General features: G+C 39.3%; 1 protein-coding gene across 1 annotated transcript in view; it reads left to right on the forward strand.

The window, feature by feature from the left end:
• The first annotated feature begins 9 nt into the window (after positions 1–9).
• Positions 10–27,134, forward strand: part of ZNF652 (zinc finger protein 652) — a 34,561-nt gene continuing 7,436 nt past the window's right edge. Inside the window, exons 1-2 of the mRNA XM_048830442.2 lie at positions 10–351; positions 21,420–22,571. Of these exons, the coding sequence (XP_048686399.1) occupies positions 21,663–22,571 (909 nt within the window). The 5' untranslated portion in view covers positions 10–351; positions 21,420–21,662. The remainder of the gene's footprint in view (positions 352–21,419; positions 22,572–27,134) is intronic.

The raw sequence follows: 27,134 nt of genomic DNA on the forward strand, positions 1-27,134 counted from the left end.
ACAGGCTGAAAAGGCGGCGCGAGGCGCCTCGCGCGCGCTCCCTTTCACTCCCTTTTTTCCCCCCCCTCCCCTCCCTCCCCCCTCATCGCTCGCGCTCGAGCCTGAGTCGCGAGACTGGCTGCGGCGGCCACGTAGCGCTGCGGCGGCGGCGGCTGAGGGGAGCGGGAGCCGCGTCCGGCGGCGGCGGGGCCTGGGCCTGAGCCTGAGGCGGCAGCTACGCGAGCGCCGCGGCGGCTTCGGGGGCTGAGCGGGAGGGAGGGCCCCTGGCGCCCGCCCCCCTCCCTCCCCTCTCCTCCCCTCCACCGCCCGGCATGGACGGCGGCGGAGGTGGCCCAGAGGGGCTCGGCCTGGGTGAGTACGGGCCGCCCGCCCGGCAGGGGACCCCGGTCGGGCCTTGGGGGCAGCCGGCTGGCAGCGCTAGGCCCGGCCTCGGTGGGGGAAGGAACTTGGGCAGAGTCGGGAGGCGGCAGCAGCTGAAGCCCCCCAGGGGGGGCACCCTAGGGTGCGCGGGGCGTGCACCGGCTGCTGCACCTTGGGGGCGGAGGGGTGGTACGGGCGGGAGGGGGGGGGGGGTTGCACCGGCTGTTTGCAGCCCGGGCAGGTGGGGGGCTGGGCTGCCCGAAGCAGGTAAACCTTCTCGTGCTGCCTCTTGCGTTGAGCAAGGGGGGGGGGGTTACATTTCCGCGCATCCCCTCCCTTCGCTCGGTGGTGGGCCCGGGTCTCGCCGTCCTCCTTCCCGGGAGCGGCGGCATTGCGTGTGGGGCAATAGAGAGATCAGGTGCAACCTCTTCCCCGCTGTCACCTGTGCATCCGCCACCCACTGGGTGTGCATGCCCCCCAGCTCGGCAGGGATGCGTGGGGGCTGCTACATGCATCCCCTTCCCTCCTCTGCTGCTGGCTCTGGAGTTGTTATGCGGGGAGGGGAAAATGTATTCACCTCCTCTTTCTCCCCCTGGTGATTCCTACTCTCGGGCTGTGGGCCATGTTTTCTAGTTTCTTCAATCACTCCATAAGGCACACTGCCTTGATGATCCCAGGACAAATCGTGCAGTGTGCATGCTTCCGTTTGTGGGGAGCTGTCTTGTGTGCAGCTCAGGGGTCTGTGAATGTCTTGGTACCTGCATTGTAAGAATGAAATGGTTAAGCATAACAGTATTATAGGTGCACTCTTTCTTATATATTGTGCCTGAGGTTTTGGGTCTGGGTGTAGTAGAAGTGATCTAAGGAAGAGTGGGGGAGGTAGTGTGTGCACTGAGGGTATGAGGGGTGTGCATTTTTTCAGAGGATGACCTGAGCCTTATTGTTCTGGGAATGACAACTGGCACATGCTTTGTTGACAGTGGTGTATGCGCGATGAATCAGGAGAATGATGCTGGGGTGTGTGTATGCACTGAATAGAGGAGATGCTCTAATGTGCAAGCATTGATTTGTGAAAGATGGTCTGATGCACCTTGATTTGTCATGGCATTGACTGCCTGCCTTGTTTGTTCACGTGATCTTAATGTGGAGTTAGCCTTGTGCGTCCACTGGGTTGAGCTCTGTAACCCTGTTATGCCGGTACTGAATTGCATTGGTATGGGTTCTGGGCTCATAGAGTATGTTATGGGAAAAGGATTGGGTGGGTTGAAATGTTTAAAAAGTTTAGTATCTTTAATGACATTTTATGGACTGTGTTTTGTTTTAAAAAAAAAAAAATCATCCCTTTCCACTTTAAACACCTGATGTGGTTTAGTATAACCAGTGGTACCTTGTTTCTAGAGTCTTTTCCCTCCCCTTTTCGCTTAAGATACTCTGTCTATTTTACGGTGATTAATCAAGCACCTACAGTGTGTCTGTGCTGTATGAAAAAAGAACCCAATCCCTTCCATAGACAGTTTAGGCTCATATCCTGATATTGACAACATAAGTCAGGGGTGGTGCAGATGTTGGATAGGACGCTTCTCGGAAGTGTACAATTGAGAGATCATAAAATGTAAAATCATTAGATAGTTTATATTGACTTTGTAACTATGCAGTTTTTCAGTGCTGGGGAGAGGTGTTTTATGCATTTATTATTGTAAAATTTTTAGTGAGCTGTGTTCTCAGTTTTTTTCGGAATTGTATCTAGTGATTTGAGTTTCTCCGGCTACCAACTTCAGAACTGATGTGCAAGAAACTAGATCTGGTTTATTTGTGAAGGTCAGTTCAGAATGAAAATAAAGCTATAGTATGAAGTAGCTTGTGTAATCGTTTAGCTTTATAATGTGGACTTATGTCATTTACACTAGCAGAAGCTATTCGGCTTGCACTTTTAAGCTAGTACTGTATCACTGGCCTATTTTAAATGATCTGATGGGTTAAGTGGTACTGCTTTTTTGTTTGACGCAAATGTGAAAATACAGAGGTTCAGTTTTTCCTATGAGAGTACATCTTTCATGAGGAGATCTCTAGTTTAGTAACAAGTTAGCTAGATTTTAAGGGTAGTATATCAATTTGGACATTTAGGATGCTGGGAGAATCTGCTTTTGTTGCCTGAGTGTTAGGGTTAGGGAATGTGAGACTATCATAGTATAATTAGAGTTGAGTAATTGCATATAAAGGGGAAAACTCTGTGTATACATATAGGAAGTTTATTCCCCATTTATAGCTAGGGGAGCTTATGTAGTGTTAGCCTCAGGCAGAGCTGGTGAAAAAATCCTTTAAACTCATGCAGCTAAACTTGGATAGACCTCAGTAAACAAGAGAACATCTTTCATCCTTAGTATCATGTTTTATATATGAATGTTTAATTGAAGAGTAGCGTGCAGACAGCATATTTCTGAGACAGCGATAGAAATGTTTTTGGTGATTCCAAAACTGCATGCCAGAAATGACTTACGTTTATTTAGCACTCTATATATACTAGTGCCATAATATGCCTGTGCAAAAAGCAAGCCTATTGTTCCTGTTATGTTAAATTTCTTTTGTAGGGGCAAAGAAGTGGCAACCTGTTGAGAAGATAATCTCTTCTGAAAACCTGCTTCTTTGGGTCAATATTACAGAACTTTTTCTAACCATTTACTTACTTAAATTCCTACAACACAGAGCAGCTAGTCATGTAATGTGTTCTGCTATGAGAACTGCTCTCTTCCTGTGAGATTCAGCGCTTGGCTTGTACTGGAAGACAAACTAGATAAAATCATAATTTTAAAAAAACCCTAAAATTTTTAAAAAATACTTTTGCTGCTAGTTCTTTACATTCTTCCCATTTTACAATCTTAAATTACTAAAGTAGATTATTGTATGTTTCTTTAACTTCCTAATTGTTAGTAGAATTTCAGATTTTACATGGAAATTTTGTCCAGTAAGAAGCTTCATATTTAAAATGTTCATCTATACTGAAAAAGATAAGTCCAGGGCATTGTTAACATCTTTACTGTAAGAACACACATTCAGTCACAGAATTGATAAGCAAATACCCCATACTGTAATTGCAGCCTATGCCATCTTTGGTTATATTGAACTTTTATAAGTCAGGAATGCTAAAATATTTCAACCACGCTAATACTTCTCCATCAGGGTTTGAAGTCAATGGGATTTATACTCCTGAATTACATACATGCTTTAGAATATCCTACCCTTAAATGCCTTAAATATGGGTTTAGGAGCCTAACTTTAGATTTTTTTTATTTGTGTGTATATATATAAAAAGCTCATATTAACTTTATTGTATTGTAAGTCTAAATAACTTTTCATTATTAACATTGATGCTATTGTTTGTTTTGAAGTAACAAATTTTATACCTCTAAATATTTAATACAAATACAGTTTTTGTCTCATACTGCAAATACTTGTGTACGTGCTTAACTTTAAGTGAGTTCATGTCAGTAAAGTTACTTATCTCCTTAAGTATTTGCAGGATCAAGTTCTGCAATTTTGTAAAATTCAAATAAATTACCCTAACAGTAATGTTTGTTTTTAAAAAGAAAACCTTTGTAATTTAGTTCATTATAAATTTTAATCTTCTAAATGTGCAATAGTACAAATGTTCAAATTGTTTTGAGGCTTCATAAAACTGAGTGATTTATATCACTCCACTCTGCTGGAGGACAGTTGCAGAGGGAGTGAAACTCTTGAGGTAGCTGTGGTGCCAGCAGCTCAAACTCATTAGTACAAACAGCTTGCATTAGTTTCCTTGACACTTTCAGACACTCTTCCCTAAGGAGGTTTCAGAGTAGCAGCCGTGTTAGTCTGTATTCGCAAAAAGAAAAGGAGTACTTGTGGCACCTTAGAGACTAACCAATTTATTTGGATGCATTCGATGAAGTGAGCTGTAGCTCACGAAAGCTTACGCTCAAATAAATTGGTTAGTCTCTAAGGTGCCACAAGTCCTCCTTTTCTTTTTCCCTAAGGAGGTTTCAGACCAGTAGTTTTCTCTCAGGAGAAGCACTCTGATTTTAGCCATCATAAGCTTTGCAAACTGCTGCAACCAGAGCTACCTTCAGAGTTTTTGGAGTTCTTGCTTGCAGTTTTACTCCTAAATTTGGAAATTTGATTATTTTTGTGGGAAAGTGTGTTAAAAATGGAATATAGGAAAGAGTTCAGTAGTGGGCTTGCTTCTTGTTGCTGCAGTGCAAAAAAATGGTTTAGTACTAAATTAACATTCAGTTATGAAGCTTCAAAAAAGTTTTCTCAATATAGTTGCAAAAACATCTAAAAGCACCCTTGCTCTTATCTGTGCTGAATGTTTGAGAGGCTGCCAAAAAGTGTACTTTAAAAAATGTACTATAAGCCTTTAGAATTGAGGATGACTACTATACTTTCCTTGACAAGGAGATTTGAGTTCTTGTGTCAACAGTATTGGGTTCCTCGCTGTCAGCTGATATTAAACCTGTCAAGCAATTTCATTCTTTTCCAAATACTGAAAACTTCTTTAGTCTGTTATTTCTAAAGGAATATCTGAGGTGGTAACCAAGCTAGAGAGACATCATGGAGACAGGTAATCAAGTAGTATAAGAGTACAGATCTGCTTAACTTTTTTCAGGCTGTAGGTTTTATGGTTGAAAATTTATGGGCTAGCGTTCTATGATCTGCATACCTTCATTTCTTTGAATGTTGTACACAATAAGATGGAAATATTTAACTTGGAACATAGCTGAATCTTGCAGATGCAGAGGGCTTATTGGAATTTTGGTTGCACTGTGGCTGGCTGGTTTTGATGAAGACAATAAAAAATCTGCTCCAAATGCTACACTTACTCAGAGGCATTGCTTATTTAAACCTGCTCAGAGTTTGTGGTGAAAGGGGTGTTGTAAGACTTTAATGTCTCAATGAATGCTGTGTCTGAAGTCAAATCACATGGCAGGCCTAGTGTGAATTTTAGTGGTTAATGTAGGCAGCAGATAAATCAGCAGAGAGATTGTACATTTACTGTATGTTAATCTGATTGCTAAAGGCTGACAGTCCTGATAGCATCACTAGAGTTGTGTTTGACATCTACAGAATACTCATATTTAGGATTTCAGCTAAAGTGAATGTTCTTTGCAACTTACATTTTAAAAAAATCAAGCAAGCTGGGGTTTTTTAAGCAGTAACTTTAATAACTCTCCTTCCTACACATTTTGTTTTTTGTTTATTCCTTGCAAGTTAGATCCTTTCATAAAATACAAAATGGAATTTGTATCCCTGACTCCAGCTAATTCCTCTTGTTTTTCTGTCTTGGTGGATCGAGGGGTGCAGCTACAGTTAACTCAGTGAAGGAACCTTATTTAATTAGGATTTCTTATATATTTCTTGATGGGATCAGTTTACTATCATTATGTCCTCTCTGGGTTCCCTATTCTTTCACTGTGACCAAATCTGTGAACATATCTGGGTTTCCTAAAGATTTACACTGGGAAAGGATTGGCACATGGATAATACGGTTGGTTGCAACCTCAATTCACAATAGGATGGCATCTGCTACCAGGAATGCACCTAGATTTCCTGTAATATAGCATTGCACTTGGATCCAGATCACTGTTAATAATACTTCTTCTTTCTGGAGACATGCACTAGAATGGGATTGGCCTTCAATGTACATGACTTTCAGTAAACTTATGCTGTGAAAAGACAAGCTCTTGTTCAGAGAAGTGATTTTTGGAGTTTGAGACAGGGACCAAATTACATAGCAATAACTCTTCCTCACCCATGTCATGTAGTGGCAAAACTGGCTGCTATGGCCCTCTAGTTCAGGACTCTCAACTTTTCCACATGATTGTGTCCCAAGGTTCACCTCCCTTAAAAACTACTTGCTTACAAAATCAGGCATAAAAATACAAAAATGTCACAGCACACCAGTACCGAAAAATTGCTTTTTCTCATTTTTACCATATAATTATAAAATCGACTGGTAAATATTGTACTTGCGTTTTGGTGTATGGAGCAGTATAAACAAGTCACTGTATGAAATTTTAGTTTGTATTGACTTCGCTAGTGCTTTTTATGTAGCCTCTTGTAAAACTAGGCAAATATCTAGATGAGAACCACTGCTCTAGTTTGTCTGGTTTTTGAAATGTACAGGCCTTCAATCTAGTGGAAGGATTAAACCTAGTCGGTAAAAAACCCCACCTCTGCTATCTACCTCTGCCTATCTGCCAGTAAGCCATGGCTTCTGCATTTTAAAGATGTGGAACAAATTGTGTGCTATTAATTGTAACTTCTTATCTTTGTTTTCTTAAAATGTACCTCAGTCATGTCTGAGATCTTTGTTTTGCATGCCCTTATATCTGTTTTCTTTCTCTACTTCCTTCTCTATTTTTCCATTTCTCCTACTTCTCCCCTAAATCAGTCTTTTTCTCTTCCTTCTTTTCTAACTTTTACCTTTCTTTGAAGATAGGTTCCTGATCTTATGTATCTTCTGTAAACTTAGCCAATTTATAGGTGATTTAAAAATAATCTCTCCCACAGACATCCATTTGTGCATTTAGCCATTCGCACATCCTCACTTCTATTCATCCTCCCATCCAAACTTGTAAAATCCAAAGAACTAGATGAAGTTAAAGTTCCCCACTGTCTCTCAGCCATCCCTCCTCATCCACAAACCTCTGACTATTGGGAAAGGGGAGAATACTGGGATTGCTGTTATTGGCAGTTTATCAGTTTAACGTTCTCTAACCTTTTTCTGTCCACTAGTCTCACACTAGTCATCCTGGGCTATTGCAAGGCTGGTATTTCCAATGTAGCCATCGTCAGCCCTCTGATTTGGGTCCATGTCCCCAGTAAATATCTCTTCAGCCCACCTCTACAGCTATTCATAGCTTTTCCAAGATGTGAATTTGACCTGAATTTTGATACTTCCATTGCTACCTGCAGTTTCACTCTGGGTTTGCCAAAGCTATGAATAGTAGCTGAAGGTTGTTTTTGCAATTATAAGAGCTTGAAATATGTTACTTTAAAATGAAGGCATAGGTTATGCATAAGCTGGTGGCATTTGTCTGAGAGAGATTCCTATTTGCCCCAGACAGATGAATTTTTCAGGCTCTGGCAAAAGTGTGTTTCTCCGCTTCAGCTCTCATGAAGCATCTTAGGACTTGTTAAGTCACTACTTCTCTCTCCTTGCTATCTCATTGGAGATTGTAGGGTCTGGTTACACCCACCTAAGCAAATCGGTCATTTTAGGAGATCACATCTCTTTATTATATGGGCTTCCAGAACCAGTAACAGGAGTACTGTTTGCTCATACAGGTGCTTTAGTCCAATTATGTGAAGGCACTTTGCAAACATGAACGTAAGCCTCCTCACCCCATGAATTAGGTTTGCAGTACTACAATGATGGAAAACCTTAGGTGTGTGCTATCCTTATCTTGCACAGAGGGGAGGTGAGTTGTCCAGCCTCACGGCATGAGTTAGTGGAAGAACTGGGAATAGAATCCAAGAACCCTGTATAGCAGTGTCTCTTGTGTCAGTCCAACAAAAGAAGGTTGACATGAACTATTTTAATGGTACAGTGTGTCTGCACTGGCCATCGTGGCTGATGTAGACCTGTTTAGCATGTCCAGATATAGCACTCACTCCAACCGCTGCAGTACTAATGCATTCTGAGTACCTAACCCATAGTTTCCAGCACAGGTTTGAAAAGTAAGGTTTTGTAGGAATGGCATTACGTGGCTGGAGAGGTGTTGTACCAAAAAAATTTTGAGATGTGAACTGTATAACATTTTTACTATATAAAATGTGTTTTGTCAGAGTAAATGTTCGAAGTATTGCCTAAACATGTTTTTTATTTGTTGAATCAAGAAAAGCCTTCAGTTTACGCGCATTTCACCTTGTAAAGCAAACTTGGTATGCATAAAATTACAGAAGCTTCAGTAGGTCAAAACAAAGTACAGTAGTTAGGAATATAGGAGATCATTGAAAGCTTGCAGGAGCATTGAGAGACTGTGCAAGCAGACCCAGTTGAGGCAGTAGCATCAGCACGTTTAGAACTTGTCAACTCTCAACTTCCTTTCTTAAAAACTTCCCACCATTGCTCTTGTGGCTGCAGTTCCACAGGTGATAGTGATAGCATAGAGACCCAGCCACTGAAATCTTAACCGCCATGTTGGCTAGACTTGCCCTGAGCAGGGTTCGGGGACCTAATGGTTTAAATGCTGGCAGCAGATCTAAACTAAAACTCCAAACTGGTGTAATCTATATTGGTGGTGGCAATGGAAGGGGATTTTTAAGAGAATTAATTGCAGGCAAAGCCTTTTTCTACACTATTACTATAGTGGTGCAGAGTTGACTCAGTATAAGATTCATGATGGTGAGTTACGTTCCAAGCAAATGTGGTTCCAACTGTGCATAAAACAGTTATGCACCCATTGCAAGCAATTTTGCATGTGGATATGAGGTGTGTGACGAGCTTATTATTGTATAAAGCTCTTTTGAACAGGGGAGCACATTTAACACTATGATCTGTGGGCATATTTCAAAATTCTAAAGCAATAAATTTAAAAAATAAAGTTGGTTTTAAATGCACGCTTCCACAAAGCTCAGAAAGAGCTTCATATTTTAGTGCAAACTTTTACCTTTTATTGCCCTCAGCAAATCTGAAATGTTTAATTTATTAAAACATTTTAATTTATAAAACCAGTTAATAGGCTGGAAGTGAGTCAAAATGTCTTTAAAAAAACAAAGAGTCTGATAGTTTTGTCAACCTAGGAGGGCTGAGTTAAGACAAATGCTCAGGTGGCATGAGTCCTCATCATAGTGGACTCACAGTAAAGATTTTGAATTAAGTTGTGATGGTGGATGGTTGGTATTGGGGCACATTACCTGCTAGGATGAATAATTTCAGATAATTGACAAAATTTTATAGTCAAACAACAAAACTCTTGTTAACATTTTAATTAAGGTGACTCCTAGGAGAGCATTTGTAGAAAGTAAGTCCTTCCAAATGAAACCATCCCCATTCTGGCCCACCATGTGGTGGTAAAGGCCTATCCATCTTAGGGAAACTGCATGGGGAAACTAAGGGCTTGTCTACACTGGCACTTTACAGCGCTGCAACTTTCTCACTTGGGGTGTGAAAAACACACACACGCACACACCCCGAACGCAGCAAGTTTCAGTGCTGTAAAGCACCAGTATAGACAGTGCGCTGGTAGCTGTGCCCCTTGTGGAGGTGGTGTTTTTAGAGTGCTGGGAGAGTTCTCTCCCAGCGCTCTGCCACTACTACTCAAGCCACGTTAAAGCTCTTCAACATCAGATTCATTCAGGAGCAGTCAGTGTTTGTGACACTTCACAAATGGCAAATATCAATCGATAGTTTTGTTGTAAAAACAACGGAAAGGCAGAAACTTGATAAAGTTGCAACCTTCTATGCTAGTAGATGTTGCTTTCAGCGTAGCACAAAATGAGTATTTTAAAGAAATAATTGAAGCACTTTGCTCAGGATATACTCTTGAGAAATGACCCTGTAAATGAGTAGAAGCAGCCATAGAGGGGAGAAATGTGCACATACACAGTGCTATTAATTCTATATCTGAAAACAATATTGTGTCCAAGTTGCTCACAATAGCATCCAAAATTTCAGAGAAAAGTATGAAAAAGGAGGTATGTGACATTTTCTTATATAAAAGCATTGAAATGAAGAAGACAGTCTTCTCAGGAGCACTTCTCTTAGCTGTCTGATGTTTCAGTTTTCAGAGTAAAAAGAAAAGGAGTACTTGTGGCACCTTAGAGACTAACTCCTTTTCTTTTTGCGAATACAGACTAACACGGCTGTTACTCTGAAAGTTTTCAGAGTGGTAGCCATGTTAGTCTGTATCAGCAAAAACAACTAGGAGTACTTGTGGCACCTTAGAGACTAACAGATTTATTTGGGCATAAGCTTTTGTGGGCTAAAACCCATTTCATCAGATGTGTTCAGTATGCTCTTTAAGCCCTGTGGATGAAGTAATACTAATACAGACCTGAAACACACTGTGGAAACTCAAAAAAAAAAAGAAGCAATGAAATGATCTTTAGGCCCATGAGTGGTTGAGAAAAATTTTTTATGTCCCATTTTTTGGTGAAATCTAAGGAATACTGTGTGTTTGTATCCAGCTGCCATAAGAGTGTTGAAGAGGACTTTGGTCAAAATATAGCATCTATTTTATACAACAAGGGACTACAGAGAAGCACTAAACTTACACTGGGTGAGGTTTCAGTGGGACGTGACAAATTATAGCCTGATAACACTTCTTTCTCAGTCTCGGTGGAAATCTAATTAATGGCAAAGAACTGGAACCATACAAGAAGAAAAGAAGGTATGGTCCTTCTTTATTATTTAGCTAACGTGATTGATCCCAAAGACAAAAGTCATAGTTGGGGCCCAGGAAAAGAAGAAGAGTCTGAAATGTGATTAGAACAAAATCTTAAATTCTCTACTCTTTTTTTTGCATTTAAAGTTGAAAATCCACATTTCTGTCTCCAATCTGCTTTTGAAGGAGATTGTCATTGTTTGTTCCATTAAATAGTGGGAAATTGTAGAAGTAAAATCACAAGACAGGACAGTTTAATTCAGAATTTTTTCAATGTTTAGAAGACTTCCACTCTTGTCCAATAAGCTCAACATCTGTTGAGTGTATTTTAACACAATTGGTTTGGTTTGGGTGAAACTTCATTATAGGCTAGGTCAGCGGTTCCCAAATTTTTTCCTGAAGTGACCCACTAACTGCATTTTCTTTTTAGTGACCCACTGTTACATATATGCACCTTCTGCCCTGGCACTGCAACCCGAATCCCAGCCCAGGGCGGAGGGCAGTTCCTCGGAGGGGGTGTTGTCTGAGTGCAAGCATGCCTTGCATTCACCCCACACAGCAGTGGTTTCTGTCCCATGGGGCTGGGGCTGGTTCCCCACTTCAGATGTTGTGACCTGAAGCAAAGGGTCACAGTGCTACTCAAGTTTGCCCAGCTGTCCTTCCATCACGACATTAGGTATAACTAATTAATAGACTGGGAATTTGATTATGTTCAAATAAATTACAGCATTGCAAACTTTTAATTTTGGACAATGTATGTGTCTTATGTTTGAGGAATAAATATACATATGAAATGCAAGATATAGTGTGTGTTTTATCTCATTTCATAAAACCTTTGTAGGTTTTATCTATTTCACTGCTGTTTTCCATTATTTTGAGAGTTGTTTTGTTGGGCTATTAATTTATTATTCTGCACTTTCTAATATTAAAAGTTGTTCAGCTGTAATTAATCTTCATGACCACTACAGATGTGGTTTTATGATTTTTTTTGGGGGGAAAGGGGGTCAAAATCTGAGGTCAAGTAATATGAAGGCTATTGGAAGTAGAGATTTTTATTGAATAGTTTTAGTTCTTGCACTTTTTAAATTGTCCCAGAAACTATTGGTAAAAAATATTAAAGTTGCATGATTAATTACTCAAATCATCAAATGCCAAAGTTGAGGTTACATGTGCAACTGTACCTCTGCCTTCTTGTGTGGATGCATTATGATAGTCTTAGTTATGATCCAATGCTATTTCCCAAATACACTATATCAAATAAAATTGTAAAACTTTAGATAAGGCAATATCTTGTATTTTTTAATTTTGGTATCTTTACACTATTTTATTTGCCAAAATGATCTAGTATTTTTAGACTTCTAAAATGTTTTCTATCTTTAATGTATATGTTTTAATAATTTAATCAGCAGCCATTTACTATACCTTTTCTTTCAAACCATCAGTCTTTAGGTGCCATTTTGGAGATGAGGCAATTAGAGCAATAGTTTAGTGAAAAACTGGCTTGTATATACTAGTGTATTTCACTAGTGCTTTGTTTTAGTTACACGTTGTGTAAGAAAGTTTACTGTGTGCATGTCATAGAAATCAATTTAATCAATTCTCATGTTCAATATAGTTATACACAGTACTAGGAACTGTACATGTTCATATAATTAATATCATTAATGTATATTATTGTCGCCCCTATGAGCAGTAGTCAGGGACTAGGGCCTTTTGTGCTAGGAGCTGTACAAACGCAGAACAAAAAGACAGTCCCTTCCCCAAAGAGTTTACAAATGGATAAGGATCAGATTAAAGGTAGCATATGCAGCCATAACTGTAATTTTCTGACGTGCATGCACATCAGGGTAACCTTAAGATTGTCAATATAATATTTGATGGAACTCCATGGATTTTAGAAGGAAAGAGAGAAAATAAATGTTATAATGTGGAAGTATGACACCATTAGAACATCCTATCCTATCCACCTGGCAAGGTCCTACTAAGAGTTAGCTCTCTGCTCTGAACATTAAAGAGTTTGCAGAGGAGAATCCATTATCTGCAAATTTTAGGTGTGCAGCTTTTATCTTAAGAGATTCATAAGCTCATGCTCAAATAAATTGGTTAGTCTCTAAGGTGCCACAAGTACTCCTTTTCTTTTTGCGAATACAGACTAACACGGCTGTTCCTCTGAAACCTGTCATAAGGAAAGGGTCATTCCTCAATCCCTGCACATTTCATAGGATATTTAGCGGTCTGTGTTGGAAACATATACCTTTTTGTTTCCAGTTATTGATGTGCCATACTTCCACTGATTTATGTGGAAAACATTATTTGTATTATGTTAGCACCTATATGCCCCAACCTGAAATCATAGCCCCATTGTGCTAGGCACTACCCACAAAAAAAAAAAAAAGTAAGACTCCCTCCCCAAAGACCTTATAATCTAAATAGAATAGGCAAAGACCTGGTCTGTACTGGGATTTCAGCCAGTGGTGCAGCTACACCAGTACGGACACCTAGAATATACACAGTTTAGACTGATGTAACACAATTTGCACTGGCTCAGTTTTCTCTGTAATGACTGTAACTCTCTCAGCTGTAGAGTTGTTTGGGGAAAAAAATTGCAAGAGCATTTGGGAAATATTTTTTTTCACTCATTCTCAAAACCAGCTAATGCTTCTTTGCTAAAATAATAATAAATAGTATAATTAATCACTCTGGGGTAGGGAATGAACCTGGGACACTATCCCAAAAAGTGAGTTTCAGAAAATTTTGAGTGCCTGAAAAAGCAGGCAGAATAGAGAGTTCTGCAACTTCGCTGTAACAGCCTCTCCCACTATAACCAGCACAATTGTTTGTTATGATTGGTTAAAATCAGTTGACTCTGCAATTGGTACTAAATGGACTCGGGTTTGGTACTGCTTTAAAGGCATAAGTCTCTAAGCACAAATTTATAGTGGTTAAGGGTAATTGCATTTTTTTCTCAAGCATCTTCCATTCTTTGCTTCCTGAAAGCAACTCAAGAAGCTAATTTAATTTACAGTCTAGTGGACTTTTTTTATTTTTGAGACTTCTTAGCCAGTGCTGAAATTATAATCAAAATGCCATTGGGAAATTGCAGTTTCATTGCTGACTTTGTCTGTTTTCCAGGAATTTGGATTAGTAGAGACGTACACTAGTTGTTTAAATAGTAGTCTGATTCTACATGTGCACCTAGACTTTATGGTTTAGAATGAACTATGGTGACACTCAGAGCTCAGTGATTCAGGAGCCAAATTAGCAATCAACATTACCCAAAAGAGCCATGTAGAGTGAATTAATTGTTTCATTTACTGTTTATATAAATATAATATAAAATTCTTATAGCAAAATGACTGACCAAGCATTCTACAATTGGTAGTAAAAGCATTCTGATTGGTTAATAATTGAATCACAGTGTTTTCATATTGTGCTGCAAGGAGCTGAAGGAGACGTATTAAAGAGCCACTTGTGATTTGCGAGCCTCAGTCTGAGAATCTCTGGGCTAGAACTATTTCAAGGTAATTGGGCTACAGACATAGAAAAACTATTTAAGTGTATTATTGTGTTATCTAAAAATAACCCCAAAAGCAAAGAAAATTTTGTCTACATCATACAGCAAAGACTATGGGATTATAATATTTTAAAGAATCCTGCCAGAACATCCTCTTCAACTTTCTTCCATGTGAATTTATTGCTTGCAAAAAATTCCAGATCCATAGATTTGGAGATTCCCTTTAGTTACAGATCTGTAAGACGTTGTCCCCCAATTCTGACCTGAAGGTATAGTATAAGATCCTGACTTAATTAATGGAGAAGGCCTCCAGGTTTGCCAGTCTTGTTTGTAGACTCCAGTTGCAGGACACTGATGCAAGGTATCTTTTTCTGAAATTGGAGATGTCCAGTCTGCTCCACTTTTCCATGGGAATATTAAATATTTGCAGGCAAATGGCCAACTCCACATAGCAAATATGTTGCTTGCCAAATTGATTAAATAGGTGTCTGAGAGTTTTTAAGTATTGTCAAAAAGAAATAATGTGGAACCATTAGAGAGATGGCTGGAGACCTGAATCTTCACATTTGCTGTTGTAAATGTCATAATGCAAATGTTAAATTCACCTAATGGTCTTGTGTGCTAAGTCTCTGGAAGTCTTTTAGCTTCTTTAATTAAGGACAACTGCAGAGTGTGATAGTTCAGTGTTCGAAAAATCAAATTTGGAATATTTAGACTCCCTGGTTCTACAATTTCAAATACCAGCAGATTGACTTAGTCCTTTAACATGTTGAGGTGTTTTGGATGAGGCATATTTAAAAAAAAAAAGACATTAAATATATAACATGCCACTTTTTATAAGAGTTTTCATTTGGTTTCTTTAGCCAAAACACACTCTTCTGCCCCAATCATGGTGTATGCTATATATTTATAACCTGGGACTTAGTGCACCTGCTGATTGCCAATATAACTAAAGGTTTCAGAGTAACAGCCGTGTTAGTCTGTATTGGCAAAAAGAAAAGGAGTACTTGTGGCACCTTAGAGACTAACCAATTTATTTGAGCATGAGCTTTCGTGAGCTACAGTGATGAAGTGAGCTGTAGCTCACGAAAGCTCATGCTCAAATAAATTGGTTAGTCTCTAAGGTGCCACAAGTACTCCTTTTCTTTTTGCGAATATAACTAAAAAGAGTTAACTGGCCACTTTACCTTGAGTAGTCCCTTGAAGTGTGAGTTAAGTATTAATGCTAAACAATCTATTCTGTCCTGTATTAAGCTGAGAGACACTGAGTAAGGCCATGTCTACACTAGTAGGCTTACAGCAGCACAGCTGGACCACTTGTGTAGCCGCGGTGTGTCGATGGGAGAGAGCTCTCCTATCCACATAAAAAAACACCTAAATCAGCGCTGACATAGTGCTGTGCGCAAGAGTGCTTATGCTAGCACAACTTATGTCACTCAGGAGTGCGTTCTTTCACACCCTTGAGCGACATAAGTTTTGCCAACATAAGTGGAAGTGTAGACATGGCCTGAGTTTCCCAGACCTGAAGAAGAGCTCTGTGGAAGCTCAAAAGCTTGTCTTTCTCACTAGCAGAAGTTGGTCAAATAAAAGATATTACCTCACCCGCCTTGTCTTTCTAATATCATGAGACCCACAGGGTTACAACACTGCATATTACAACTAAAAGACATTCACAATTCTTAACTGCTTCAGATTTCTAAAGCACAGGTAAAGTGGGATTGCTTAATAGTGGAATGAGGAAAAGGTAATAAGTCTTTTGAATTATACTTTCTACTGGTGTGGATTGTGAATTCTCATTGTGTGGATAAGAGATTCTCAAATGGCAAAATGCTGTTAGGAGAGGCTACTTGCTTAAAAGTCAGAGTGGAACTTCTTAACATGACAAGATATAACTTGACCATATCCATTTCAAAACTTGTTGCTCTTTCTCTGTTTTTTTTTTTTTTTTTTTAATTGAAGCAGTAAGGAAAAGCCTATCTTTCAGTCTGTCTGCACCAAAAATTTCTTATAGGGGGAGAGTGGGGAAAGGTTAAAAATAAAAAATTAAAATCTATTTTTACATTATCATGCTAGCGGTGAAATTTTTAGTAGGTCTCTTATTTAATGGATCACATCTGTAATCTGCATGTATCCCTTTAAAGTAGGCTGCTTGCATCAACTAGGGCTTTTTATTCTGCATTGTAAGCAAAATTTAGATTGCTTACTTTATAAATTCCATAACAAGGAAGCAGTTTTGTAAGTTTTATTTGTTCTGTGGGCCTATATGTAAAACTAATTCCTAATGTTTGTGTACTGTTAGTATGCGCTTTTCTGTAAAATCAGTTTTGGCCTGGGTTTTTGTGACCTTTTATTATTAAAGTTGGGGGCACTTATGCCACATTGGTGGAAGTGAAGTCCAACACAAATGAGGTTTAAAATAGACAAATTTAGTTTATTCTACTTCCAACTCTGGAATACTGTTTGCCAGCGTAAGACATTTTAATGAATAGTTTCTGAATCAAAGTAAGTACTGAGTTTAAAGACTAAGGCCTAGTCTACACTTAAAACTTGTACCATCATAGCTGTGTCAGTAAGAGGTATGAAAAAACATCTGCTTGTGATATCTGTGCTGACAAAACTCTCAGTGAGATACAACTACGCCAACAAAAGAGAGTTTCTGTCGGCATAGCTAATGCCATTTGCAGAGGTGCTGGTCCTATACCACAGAACTCCTTTCTGTTGCATATATTGCGTCTACACTAGGGGGCTACGTTGGCATAGGCTCTGCAGTATAGACATAGCCTGAGAGTCGGCTACTGGAGTCTTTCTTTCTCTGTCTCTCTTTCTTTGAATCAGTCCTCAAAACTGTGTGATGGAAGTTGGAGAGCTCCTGCAAGGAGTGTAGAGAATAGGACTTGAAAACTTCACTCTTCCTTATGGTGAGTACAGAGCTTTCCCAAGCAAATGCCACCAATTGTATACAATCTAAACTTTCATTTTAAAAAAGTAAGTTTCTAGCCTTCATGGTTGCAAAAATAATCTTCCAAGTGATAACTAAGTATAAACTCAGTGCAGTGCTGTCTTTCTATGTCTGCAGAGACCACTGCAATGACTCTATATAAATGCTTGTAGGTTTGCAAAGCTACAGCAAAGTGAAAGCCCACCAATATCTTTGGCAGTTAATCACTGCTGATATTGGGAAACCCTATGGATAGCAGCACAACTGGTAAGAATTAGGTCAATGTCACTCCTGCCCCGGAGAGCTTCCCCCAGTGCTGTAAGTGGTTGTGGAGTGACGTAAAATGCGTCATCTTCCTGTCTTCCATGGGAGCCACGAGAAGTAATTCAGCGCACTTGTGTAGTAGGCACCTAGTTATTCACAGTGTATGTCGGTAGCTACACAACTATGTGGTGCATGGAGAACCATGCTAAGCAGGAGTAATTTTCATCTGTAGATCACAAAATGTGTTGCAAATGGGATAAGCATTATCTCCATTTTACAGATAGGGAAATTTGGCACAAAGGTAGGGTCACGTGGTGAGTCAGTGGCAGAGTTAAGAATAAAAGCCAGGTTTTCTCACTCTGTCTGGTCACTATTAACCACACTACTCTGAGGAGATGTAATTTAAAATCTATAGTCAATAGCACTCTGTACATCCGACTCAGACTGGTCTTGATTTAAAACAGCTGATATTGAATCAAAGTTAGAACAAATAATTGTTTGAGTTCATTGCTGGGTAGATTTTTCTATTTTTAGCTGGCAGATAACATGAAGAAATGTGGTTTTTCATTAGAAGTAGCAAAGGCATTGTGTGAAATGCTGCTCCCACATAGATGCTTCCTCCACCTACACATTTGTCTGCAAGTCAAGATTTGGTGCACTTTTTGCTTCTGGGCTTTATGCCTTTAACTCTTGTAACCTCACTTTTTAGGTTTTTCCAGTGTAGTCTGAATACAAATTTCCTGCAGGTGCCTCATAACTATTCATTTTATATTCATAATAAAACTACTTCTGAGTTTGAATTCGGATGTACTTCCTTTAAAGAGAGCCTGTGTTTCTCCCATCTGATAGGAAAAGCATTCTTTCAGAGTCTGAACAATTCATCAAGATATGAGACAGACTCTCGCTCATTAAGAATTCATTAAGAAGAATAGATTTTTTTCTTGTCTTTTTTGTATTTTCAGAATTAAGATTTGTATATTGTGTCAGAAATTGCTAGTAAAAGTTATACTTCAGCACTATTTTATTTCAAACTTTTTAATCTTCTGATGCAATGCATTGTTTGTATTGAGAATGTATTAAGTGTCCCTCTCTTTACCATCTCTGGGGCAGTTAATGAAATTTTGTTAGAAAGTTGTGGGTCCCTTGAGGATTGCAAATATTATATTCAAAGTGAAACTAGGTTACTGTTTCTGCAAAGTGCAGTGGTTTAAGACCAAACAGCTTTTGATACGTTCAGAATGTGTCCTTTTGCTTTTGAAGTGGTAATACATTCATGTAAAGTGGTTTTATTTTATAGAATGTTCCTAAAATGAGCAGAGGTGAAACAATTCTAATAAATATGAAGACAAAAATTCAATGAAAAGGTGATTTTGTTTTTTTTCTTGTTCACAGCAGCATGTTAAGCTATTTCAGGTGTTATATTATCAGTGATTATACACACTTCTAGTGTTAGCCATGTAATTTAGATCTGTTCAATGAGCTTACAAAATAACTAGGTATAGTTTTCTATATGGCATAAACACTGTTTGCTAGGTTTTATGACTAATTTTTAAAATTCTGTTGAGGGGAGAGACATAATGGTGGAATTAACACTTTGTTGTGTAGACCACTTTGTAAGTACCTCTTTGGGTCCATATTGCTTTGCAGTCTCTCATCTCCCTACACTATCTGTAGAATGCTTGTTTTTTATTCTGCAGATCATTGGTAATTGGTACCCTAGGAGAAGCACCACTGGTTTAATGAATTTGTTTACCATAAAAACTATTACTGAAGTCGTCCTTTTTCAAACACCTTAATTGAACTCTTTTTAAGGTTGTCAAATAGAGAAATGCAACATATACTTCCTTCTTTATATAAATTGCATTCAGCTGTGTCTGGAATGAAGTTGTCATATTTGTGGTTTGGAGAATGTTTTTATTAGTAACTCACAGTGCTAAGTGGAAAGAAGTGTGTAATGTACAGCTGTAATATACTATTCTTCCTACTTAAGTCATGTGTAGTTTTTTCTTATTGAAGTCAATTTAGTGCATGTGAATGGTGCTGAATTGTACCCAGAGGTGCTTTACTCTGTTGATGGGATGAGTATTGCATAGGAATAGCAGCATAAGTCTCACTATACAGTGTTGTTAAATCAAAGGTGCCTCAACTCTGAACTGGTGGAACAAACTTTAGAGGTGGACAGTTATGTAATAATAATCCCATAGAGGAAGTTCCTTCTTAACCCCAACAGTTTAGTGGTCGGCTTTTCTGGTTCTCCTAGCTCTCTGATTGCTGCTTCAAACTCTCTTGTTTGGTGATCTGTCATCCTCCCTTCTCCTTCCTATGTGCTTCGCCCAGGCCTCTATCCTTGGTTCCCTCCTTCTGCACCCTCTCTAGGTACTGTTGTCTGCAGGCATGACTTTTTGACTATCCCACATTTATGCTGATGGCTCAGATATACCCCTCTATCTCATCCATTCAATCCAGATTCTTGGTTTGTCTTTCTAATATTGCGCTGCTTGAAATGACATTTCCTGAATGGGAAAAAAATCTTGAGGTTCTGATTACTAGTGGTAGAGATCACGTGGTATTTTTTGCAGGAGGAAGTAGGAGCTTTAACCCTGGTGTACTGGTCAAACTCCAACTTTGATAACTGCAGGTAAAATTTAGATGGATAGAAAGGGTTATTGTTTGGCTACTAGATTGGGGAGTGAGTAACCGTGGGACAGGGCACAAGCTGAGATAGAAGAGAATAGGTCCCTTAAATCAAATACAGATTGTATGAACAATCTGTGAGGTGGAAACACAAACAACTGGACACACAATATCTTCCACTCTAATTTACTGCTGCAAGATGAAAATGTTTCACTGAGACTCTTCATGCACATGTACATTAATACAATGTCCTTTGGCACATAATCGGTTCCAGTTTGCATGCTACTACAACCTGGAGGGTAGAACAGGGAGGAGGCAGTTTAGAGATGCTTTCTCAGTTGTTCTACAGAACTTTCCTGTCTGGTTACCCATCTCATCCAGGCTGGCACATGTACAGAATTTTTCATGGCCTTTTTGATCTGAGTTTTTCTTGTTCTGCTGTAACTTTTTTTGCAGCACAGTGAAATTGTGTCCTTGGTGCTACTGGGAACCACAGTGAGTTTGTTGACTTACTTAAAAGTGACCTGTGAAAAGGAGAAAGAGGGTCTGTGCCTCTTTTTTGCTGCTTTATGATATATAGAGAAGATTTGAAAGATTATCTGCCCTCCTCCCCATCAAAAATACTTCATATTTATCTTTGATATATCAGGAATATTAAGTCTGCTATTCTCAGGTTTACAGGAAACTTTGTTTGAGAGTAGTCTCAGATGAGTATTGCAAGACTTCTCAGCCCTTAATTGTGTGCTGAATCTTTAACAAAACTATATTGGAATGAAAATCACTTCTTTCTCAAGTAATGAGGTTTAATAACCAGAGAGATGCCATACTATCCGTTCTCTACCTTTCCATAGATCATCAGAAAACAGGGTAGAGCAGACTTCAATTTGTAATGTAAAAGATTTAAAAAAAACAAAATTTGGGAGGGATTTTTAGGAAGGATATCATTCAGGATGCTTTTAGACATAAGTTTAATTAAAAAAAAAAAAAAAGATGGTGGGCACCCTTTTTTTCTTTGCACCTGGCCTTTATCCCACATTATCCACTATAAGCTGGACCTACTAGTATGGTCCATTTTCATATTTTACAGTTTGATAATCTCTTATCTCTCCCGGAGGGTCTGTTGAGATCTGCACCGTTGCCAGTAATCAGTGGAAATAAGATTTTTTTTGTTTGGCAATTTGAAGAATAGACCACTAAGCATAATGAATAATTAATAATTGGTATGGTAGATCTTGCTGGACTCTGCCTAAATTGTACACCTGGAAAGAAAACAAGGAGCTTGGGGGATATATTTCTTCAATTATTTTTAAGAAACTGACTTAATTTTCTCTGTTCTTCTTTGTAGATAAAATGTTTGAAGATTGGTTGGTCGCTTTCTTCAGAAGAATATTTACTACAGCTCTGCTCTTGCCATAATACCAGAATTCTGTGATCCACACTTCAGTGCTAAACACCAGGAGAGAGTCGTATTTTAGTCATTCTGTCTTGATGGAACAGGCATCATCTTGAAAGCCCATCATATTTCACAGCAGCTTATTTGATTTTTCTGGGATCAAAGGTGCTCAATGAATCAGGGCCCCTCCCCCCAATGAGTCAGACAGCCAATTCTGACCAACAGCTGGTTGAAAACAGTGCCGTGCATGTAGCAGGGATGGCGCAAGAGGAAAGCCGTCGTGGTCAAGTGCCACCCACGTTTTATCATGCTTCCAGTCAGGAACTTGATCTGTCCACCAAAGTGTACAAAAGAGAGTCAGGAAGCCCTTACTCTGTGTTGGTGGACAGCAAAATGAGTAAACCACATCTCCATGAAAGAGAGGAGCAGCCATATTTCAGGGAGAACAGATCAGTGGGAGAGGTCCGGGCTGTGAAAGAAGATAGAGAGAACTCTGACAACTCTGAGGAGGAAGAAGAGGAGGAAGATGAAGTGACTTACAAAAGGGAGCAGATTATAGTGGAGGTAAACCTTAACAACCAAACATTAAATGTATCAAAAGGGGAAAAGGGTGTCCCCTCCCAGTCCAAAGAGACTGCTGTTCTTAAGACCAGCAGTGAGGAAGAGGAGGGTGACAGTGGGGAAGAGGCCACTGAAGACAGTAATGATGATGAGGAAAATGAGAGGCAGAAGAAAAAAGAGAAAAGAGTGGAAAAAGTTAGTGTTACCCAAAGGAGAACAAGGAGAGCTGCATCTGCTGCAGCAGCCACAACTTCTCCTTCACCCAGAACTACAAGGGGCCGCAGAAAGAGTGTGGAGCCCCCCAAGCGTAAGAAGAAAGCTGCAAAGGAGCCCAAGGCACCTGTGCAGAAATCAAAGTGTGAAGAAAAGGAGACTTTGACCTGTGAAAAGTGCCCCAGGGTGTTTAACACACGCTGGTACCTGGAGAAGCACATGAACGTCACTCACAGGCGTATGCAGATCTGCGACAAGTGTGGGAAGAAATTTGTTCTAGAAAGTGAGCTGTCCCTTCACCAGCAAACAGACTGTGAAAAAAACATTCAGGTAGGTTAGTTCACCTGCTTGCCAGATTTCCACACCTTTCTGTTGTGCCCTGGATACGGCTAGTGGACACCTCAGAGAGGGAATTTTTTTTATGGAGACAAGGTCCTGACCGAGATCTGCCTCTACCTGTCAGCACTTCTTGGTGTCTGCCAAAGGAAATAGGGACCAGAGGTTGCCCCGTGTGCTGTTTTAGCAGAGTTCTTGCTAGGATTAATCTACACTGTGGGAAGATGCCAGACTACTTTTTAACAAATGCCAGATACAAGAATAATGGGTTGAAAACTTGTCTGCAGTGCACCACTTTGTACAAAATAGGACCTGATTTTTCAGAGGTGCTGACCCACCTGCAGCTTCCAGTAGCTTCAGTCAAAGTTTTGAATGTTTGGCACCCTTGAAAATCAGGGACATAATGTGTAAAGGTAAGATTTTGAGGGGAGAACAAAATGGTAACAAGTGTCAGGGAATCAGCAATGTGTAGAATGTTGGCTGACACAAGTGACCTAGAAAAATTGTAACACCTTCAAGATGTGAAAAGTGTTAATTTGTCATCTTTGCTTTCTGGATCACATTAAGATGATTCAAATTCTCTTGACATATTATTTACAATGGTGTTTGTATACATGTACGTAGATATGTGGAAATCCTTCTAATAATGCAAAAGGTGAACCTGATCATAAACCTGCCCATTTCTGCAGTGCTGCAAAATCTGAATAAATAATAGATTAGCCTTTTGAATTTGCTGTTAGTAGGGAGATTTTTGTTGGACTGCATCTCACCAGAAGGTTTGTCACTTTTAGTTATATACACAACAGTGGAAATCTTTGCCATGAAAGAATCATTTTAAATAATTTAAATTATGGAATACAATTTCTGAGCTTTTGACTTATCTGTGACTTGTTTTCTGCTCTTAGGTATATATGTTATCTCATAACCATGGGCATTGTTGTTTTATCTGGTGATTTAGTCTTGCTTTGTTAAAGAAAACTTAACACAGTGCTGCATCCTAGTGGTGAAATAGGCCCACTGCCCCAGGGTAAAGCCCCTTGAATTCCATTTTAATTTAGTTGAAATGTTAAAAGGCAGAAGGGCAGTAAATTATTCCCACCCAATGAGTATCACCAAAAGAGGGCACTTTTTGAAAAGAATACGTACATTTGACTGAAACGTGACATAAGAACAGCCATACTGGGTCAGAACAAAGGTCCATCTAGCCCTATATCCCGTCTTCCGACAGTCAAGCAGAAGGCCCCATTTCAGCCCAGAACATTAAAACCTTTGGTTTCAGAGTAGCAGCCGTGTTAGTCTGTATCCGCAAAAAGAAAAGGAGTACTTGTAGCACCTTAGAGACTAACAAATTTATTTGAGCATAAGCTTTCGTGAGCTTCAGTGAAGTGAGCTGTAGCTCACGAAAGCTTATGCTCAAATAAATTTGTTAATCTAAGGTGCCACAAGTACTCCTTTTGTTTTTGTCTTCCGACAGTGGCCAATGCCAGGTGCCCCATAGGGAATGAATTATCAAGTGATCCATTCCCTGTCGCTCATTCCCAGCTTCTGGCAAACAGAAGCTAGGGACATCATCCCTGCCCATCCTGGCTAATAGCCATTGATGGACCTATCCTCCATGAATTTATCTAGTTCTTTTTTGAACCCTGTTCAAGTCTTGGTCTTCACAACATCCTCTGGCAAAGAGTTCCACAGATTGACTGTGCATTGTGTGAAGAAATACTTCCTTTTGTTTGTTTTAAACCTGCTGCCTATTATTGTCATTTAGTGACCCCCTAGTTCTTGTATTATGAGAAGGAGTAAATAACAATTCCTTATTTACTTTCTCCACATCAGTCATGATATTATAGATCTCTGTCATATCCCCACTTAACAGTCTCTTTTCCAAGCTAAAAAGTCCCAGTCTTATTAATCTCTCCTCATACGGAAGCCATTCCATACCCTTAATCATTTTTGTTGCCTGTTTCTGAACAAGTTACTGGACTGCTCCAGTATTCTGAAAATAATCCTAGCCATGAAGCTTGGATTCTTACCTAAAATGGATCTTAACTTTTTGGTACAGCAGCCAATAATTTTTGACCTTACTTAGAATTTGCTTATGAAGTCTCTGAACAGCTTTCCCTTTTATTTTAAATTGCATTTCTGGACCTGTACTGATATGCAGTTTACAGTGTTAGTAAACAACAATAGAAAACACTGAATATATATAGGAAAAAAGTAACAATTTTTAAATAAATGCAGACTTCCCAATTTTGTAGAAGTACATTTCAAGTGACATTTCTGACTGAACTGTTTTACCTTATGTTCCAGCTCATAAGAGGGAGATGAAAGGAAGGATAAATTATTATTTATTATTACTACCTAGCTCTTATTGAGCACTTCAGTAGATCTCAAGCACTTTACAAAAAAGATCAGCATCATTATTTCCATTTTACAAATGAGGAAACTGAGGCAGAGAGGTGAAGTGACTTGCCCGAGGTCACTTAGCGGCCCAGTGTCAAAGCCAGAAGGAAAATCCAGGTTTCCTGGAACCCAATCCAGTGTTCTGTCCATTAGGCCACACTGGGCTTTAAAAATTGAGGTTACAATGGGTTAGGCTTTGGACCACACAAATTCCAGAATGGTTTTCACTGCCAAGTTGAGACCATATCTATGCTTAGGAATACCCCTGACTCAGCCATTGGTGCTGACTCTTAAATATAGGCAAGGCAAGCCTGGATTTTCCCCAATACAAACATGGGTAAACCTCAGTTGGTGCAAACCCACCTGTATCTCCTTGTCTACAAATAAGGGTCAGGATTGATGCAGCTACACTGATTGGTGGCCATTCCTGGCCTAGTGAGAACTATTTCTAAGAGCAGACTAGGCTTGAGAATGGATACAAAGTAGAATCTGGAGCTAGAATTGCAGTAAAACAGTTGGGCAAGGTCTGTTAATGACAAGCCAATGTATATAACCATATATCCAGGAGACAGCCATGTAATGAAGTGGCCTAGTATAAAGCCATTTTATACCTGGGCATTTTGGTGTTTAAAAATAATAATCCAGCAGTGCTACAACGAATTCAGTTACATTTGGTGTTAACATCAGTTGAAGACCTAGTGTACACAAGACAGCAGCAGCTTCTGGTATTTTTACCACTGTCAAATAAACCTGCTTCTCAAGAAGTTTAACTGACATGGTAATAAAAGCTTTGTAACCCACTGGAGCCTTGTTTACACTAAGGCTTTTACTGATGCTAACACCAGGTGCAGTTGAACCAGTGACAGCACCAGTAGGATTTTTTTCCTAAAATTCCTCAAGGCAGACAATAGTCTAGGAGAAGTTAGACCTATTGGTTTACCTGTAATAGATCAGAAAGAAAAAAGCCGATAAATATTTGTATAAAATTAATTTGAGGTATCTGTAGCATCAATTAGTGCATAGTAGACTATGGATGCACTATAAATGCCCCTTATGTCATCTAAGTAGAAATGTAAACATCATTGCCATTGAGTGTGTGTGTGTAAAAATTAAACATTCTGCTGCATCCTCATGCCTATCAATGAATTGAAAAAATCCTTGCACTTCTTAAATGAAACATTTCTAAAGCTTGTAGTGTAGCAGAGACCACTTAAGTATAAATTTACAGGATGGTATAGTCATTTAGGTGACTCAGCTCACAGCAGATAATCTTTTAGAACTGTCAGTGGGATTATATAAGTAGTTAACCTATGGTATATAGGGGACTCTGAGGACATTGAACAGAAGTATTTGTCAGGACACTTACCACACTTGAAAGGTATCATTGGTACAATAAGTTAGTCTCTTGACCATTGTTAGTATGCAGTATATTGAGTAAAAATGGACTAGAAGCTTAAGTCACACATTCAAAAGTGATTGAGGCACTTAGGAGTTGACTTTCAATGAGATTTAGGCTCCTAAGTGACTGAGTCACTTATGAAATGAGAATTAAACTCCTAAGTCTTTAAGTGCTTATGAAAATTTTATCCAAGACCTATTTCAAATTCAGCAAAATTTTATCTTTGCCTTTATATCATATATTATCATAATATAATATGTAAACTGTAGGAACCAGGGGCTAGTAGGTGCTATTATGCAGCCACATAAATGGCTGCATCTTGTGCTCCAGAATCTAAGCGTTCATTTAAAAATCTCGCCCTTATTGGTTACACAGATAACTTTTTAAATGTGAGCCAAACATAAGGCCTTGTTTATGCTGATTTTTAGCCACTGGTATAGCTATTGTAGTGCCAAATTCCTAACATAGACATGACTTATGTTGGTGCAAGGCATTTTGCACTACTGTACCCAGGATAAGTCAGCCCACCTATAAAACCTGCTTTATTCCAGTGCAGAATATCTGTGTTGGGAGTTTGCGATGGTTTAGCTGTATTGGTGTATCTACACTAATGCAAAAATCTCTCATGTAGGCAATACCTTAGGCACTTCTGCCTCTGCCCAAAAGGGAGAGGGAAAGAGGAGAATATATTCCCTCTCCCGTATCAAAAGCCTCAGAACCCAAAAACTTTCTCCCAAAACTTCATGGGTGCCTGACTA

The sequence above is a fragment of the Caretta caretta genome, chromosome 27 (genome assembly GCF_965140235.1).
Source record: "Caretta caretta isolate rCarCar2 chromosome 27, rCarCar1.hap1, whole genome shotgun sequence".
NCBI lineage: Eukaryota > Metazoa > Chordata > Testudines > Cheloniidae > Caretta > Caretta caretta.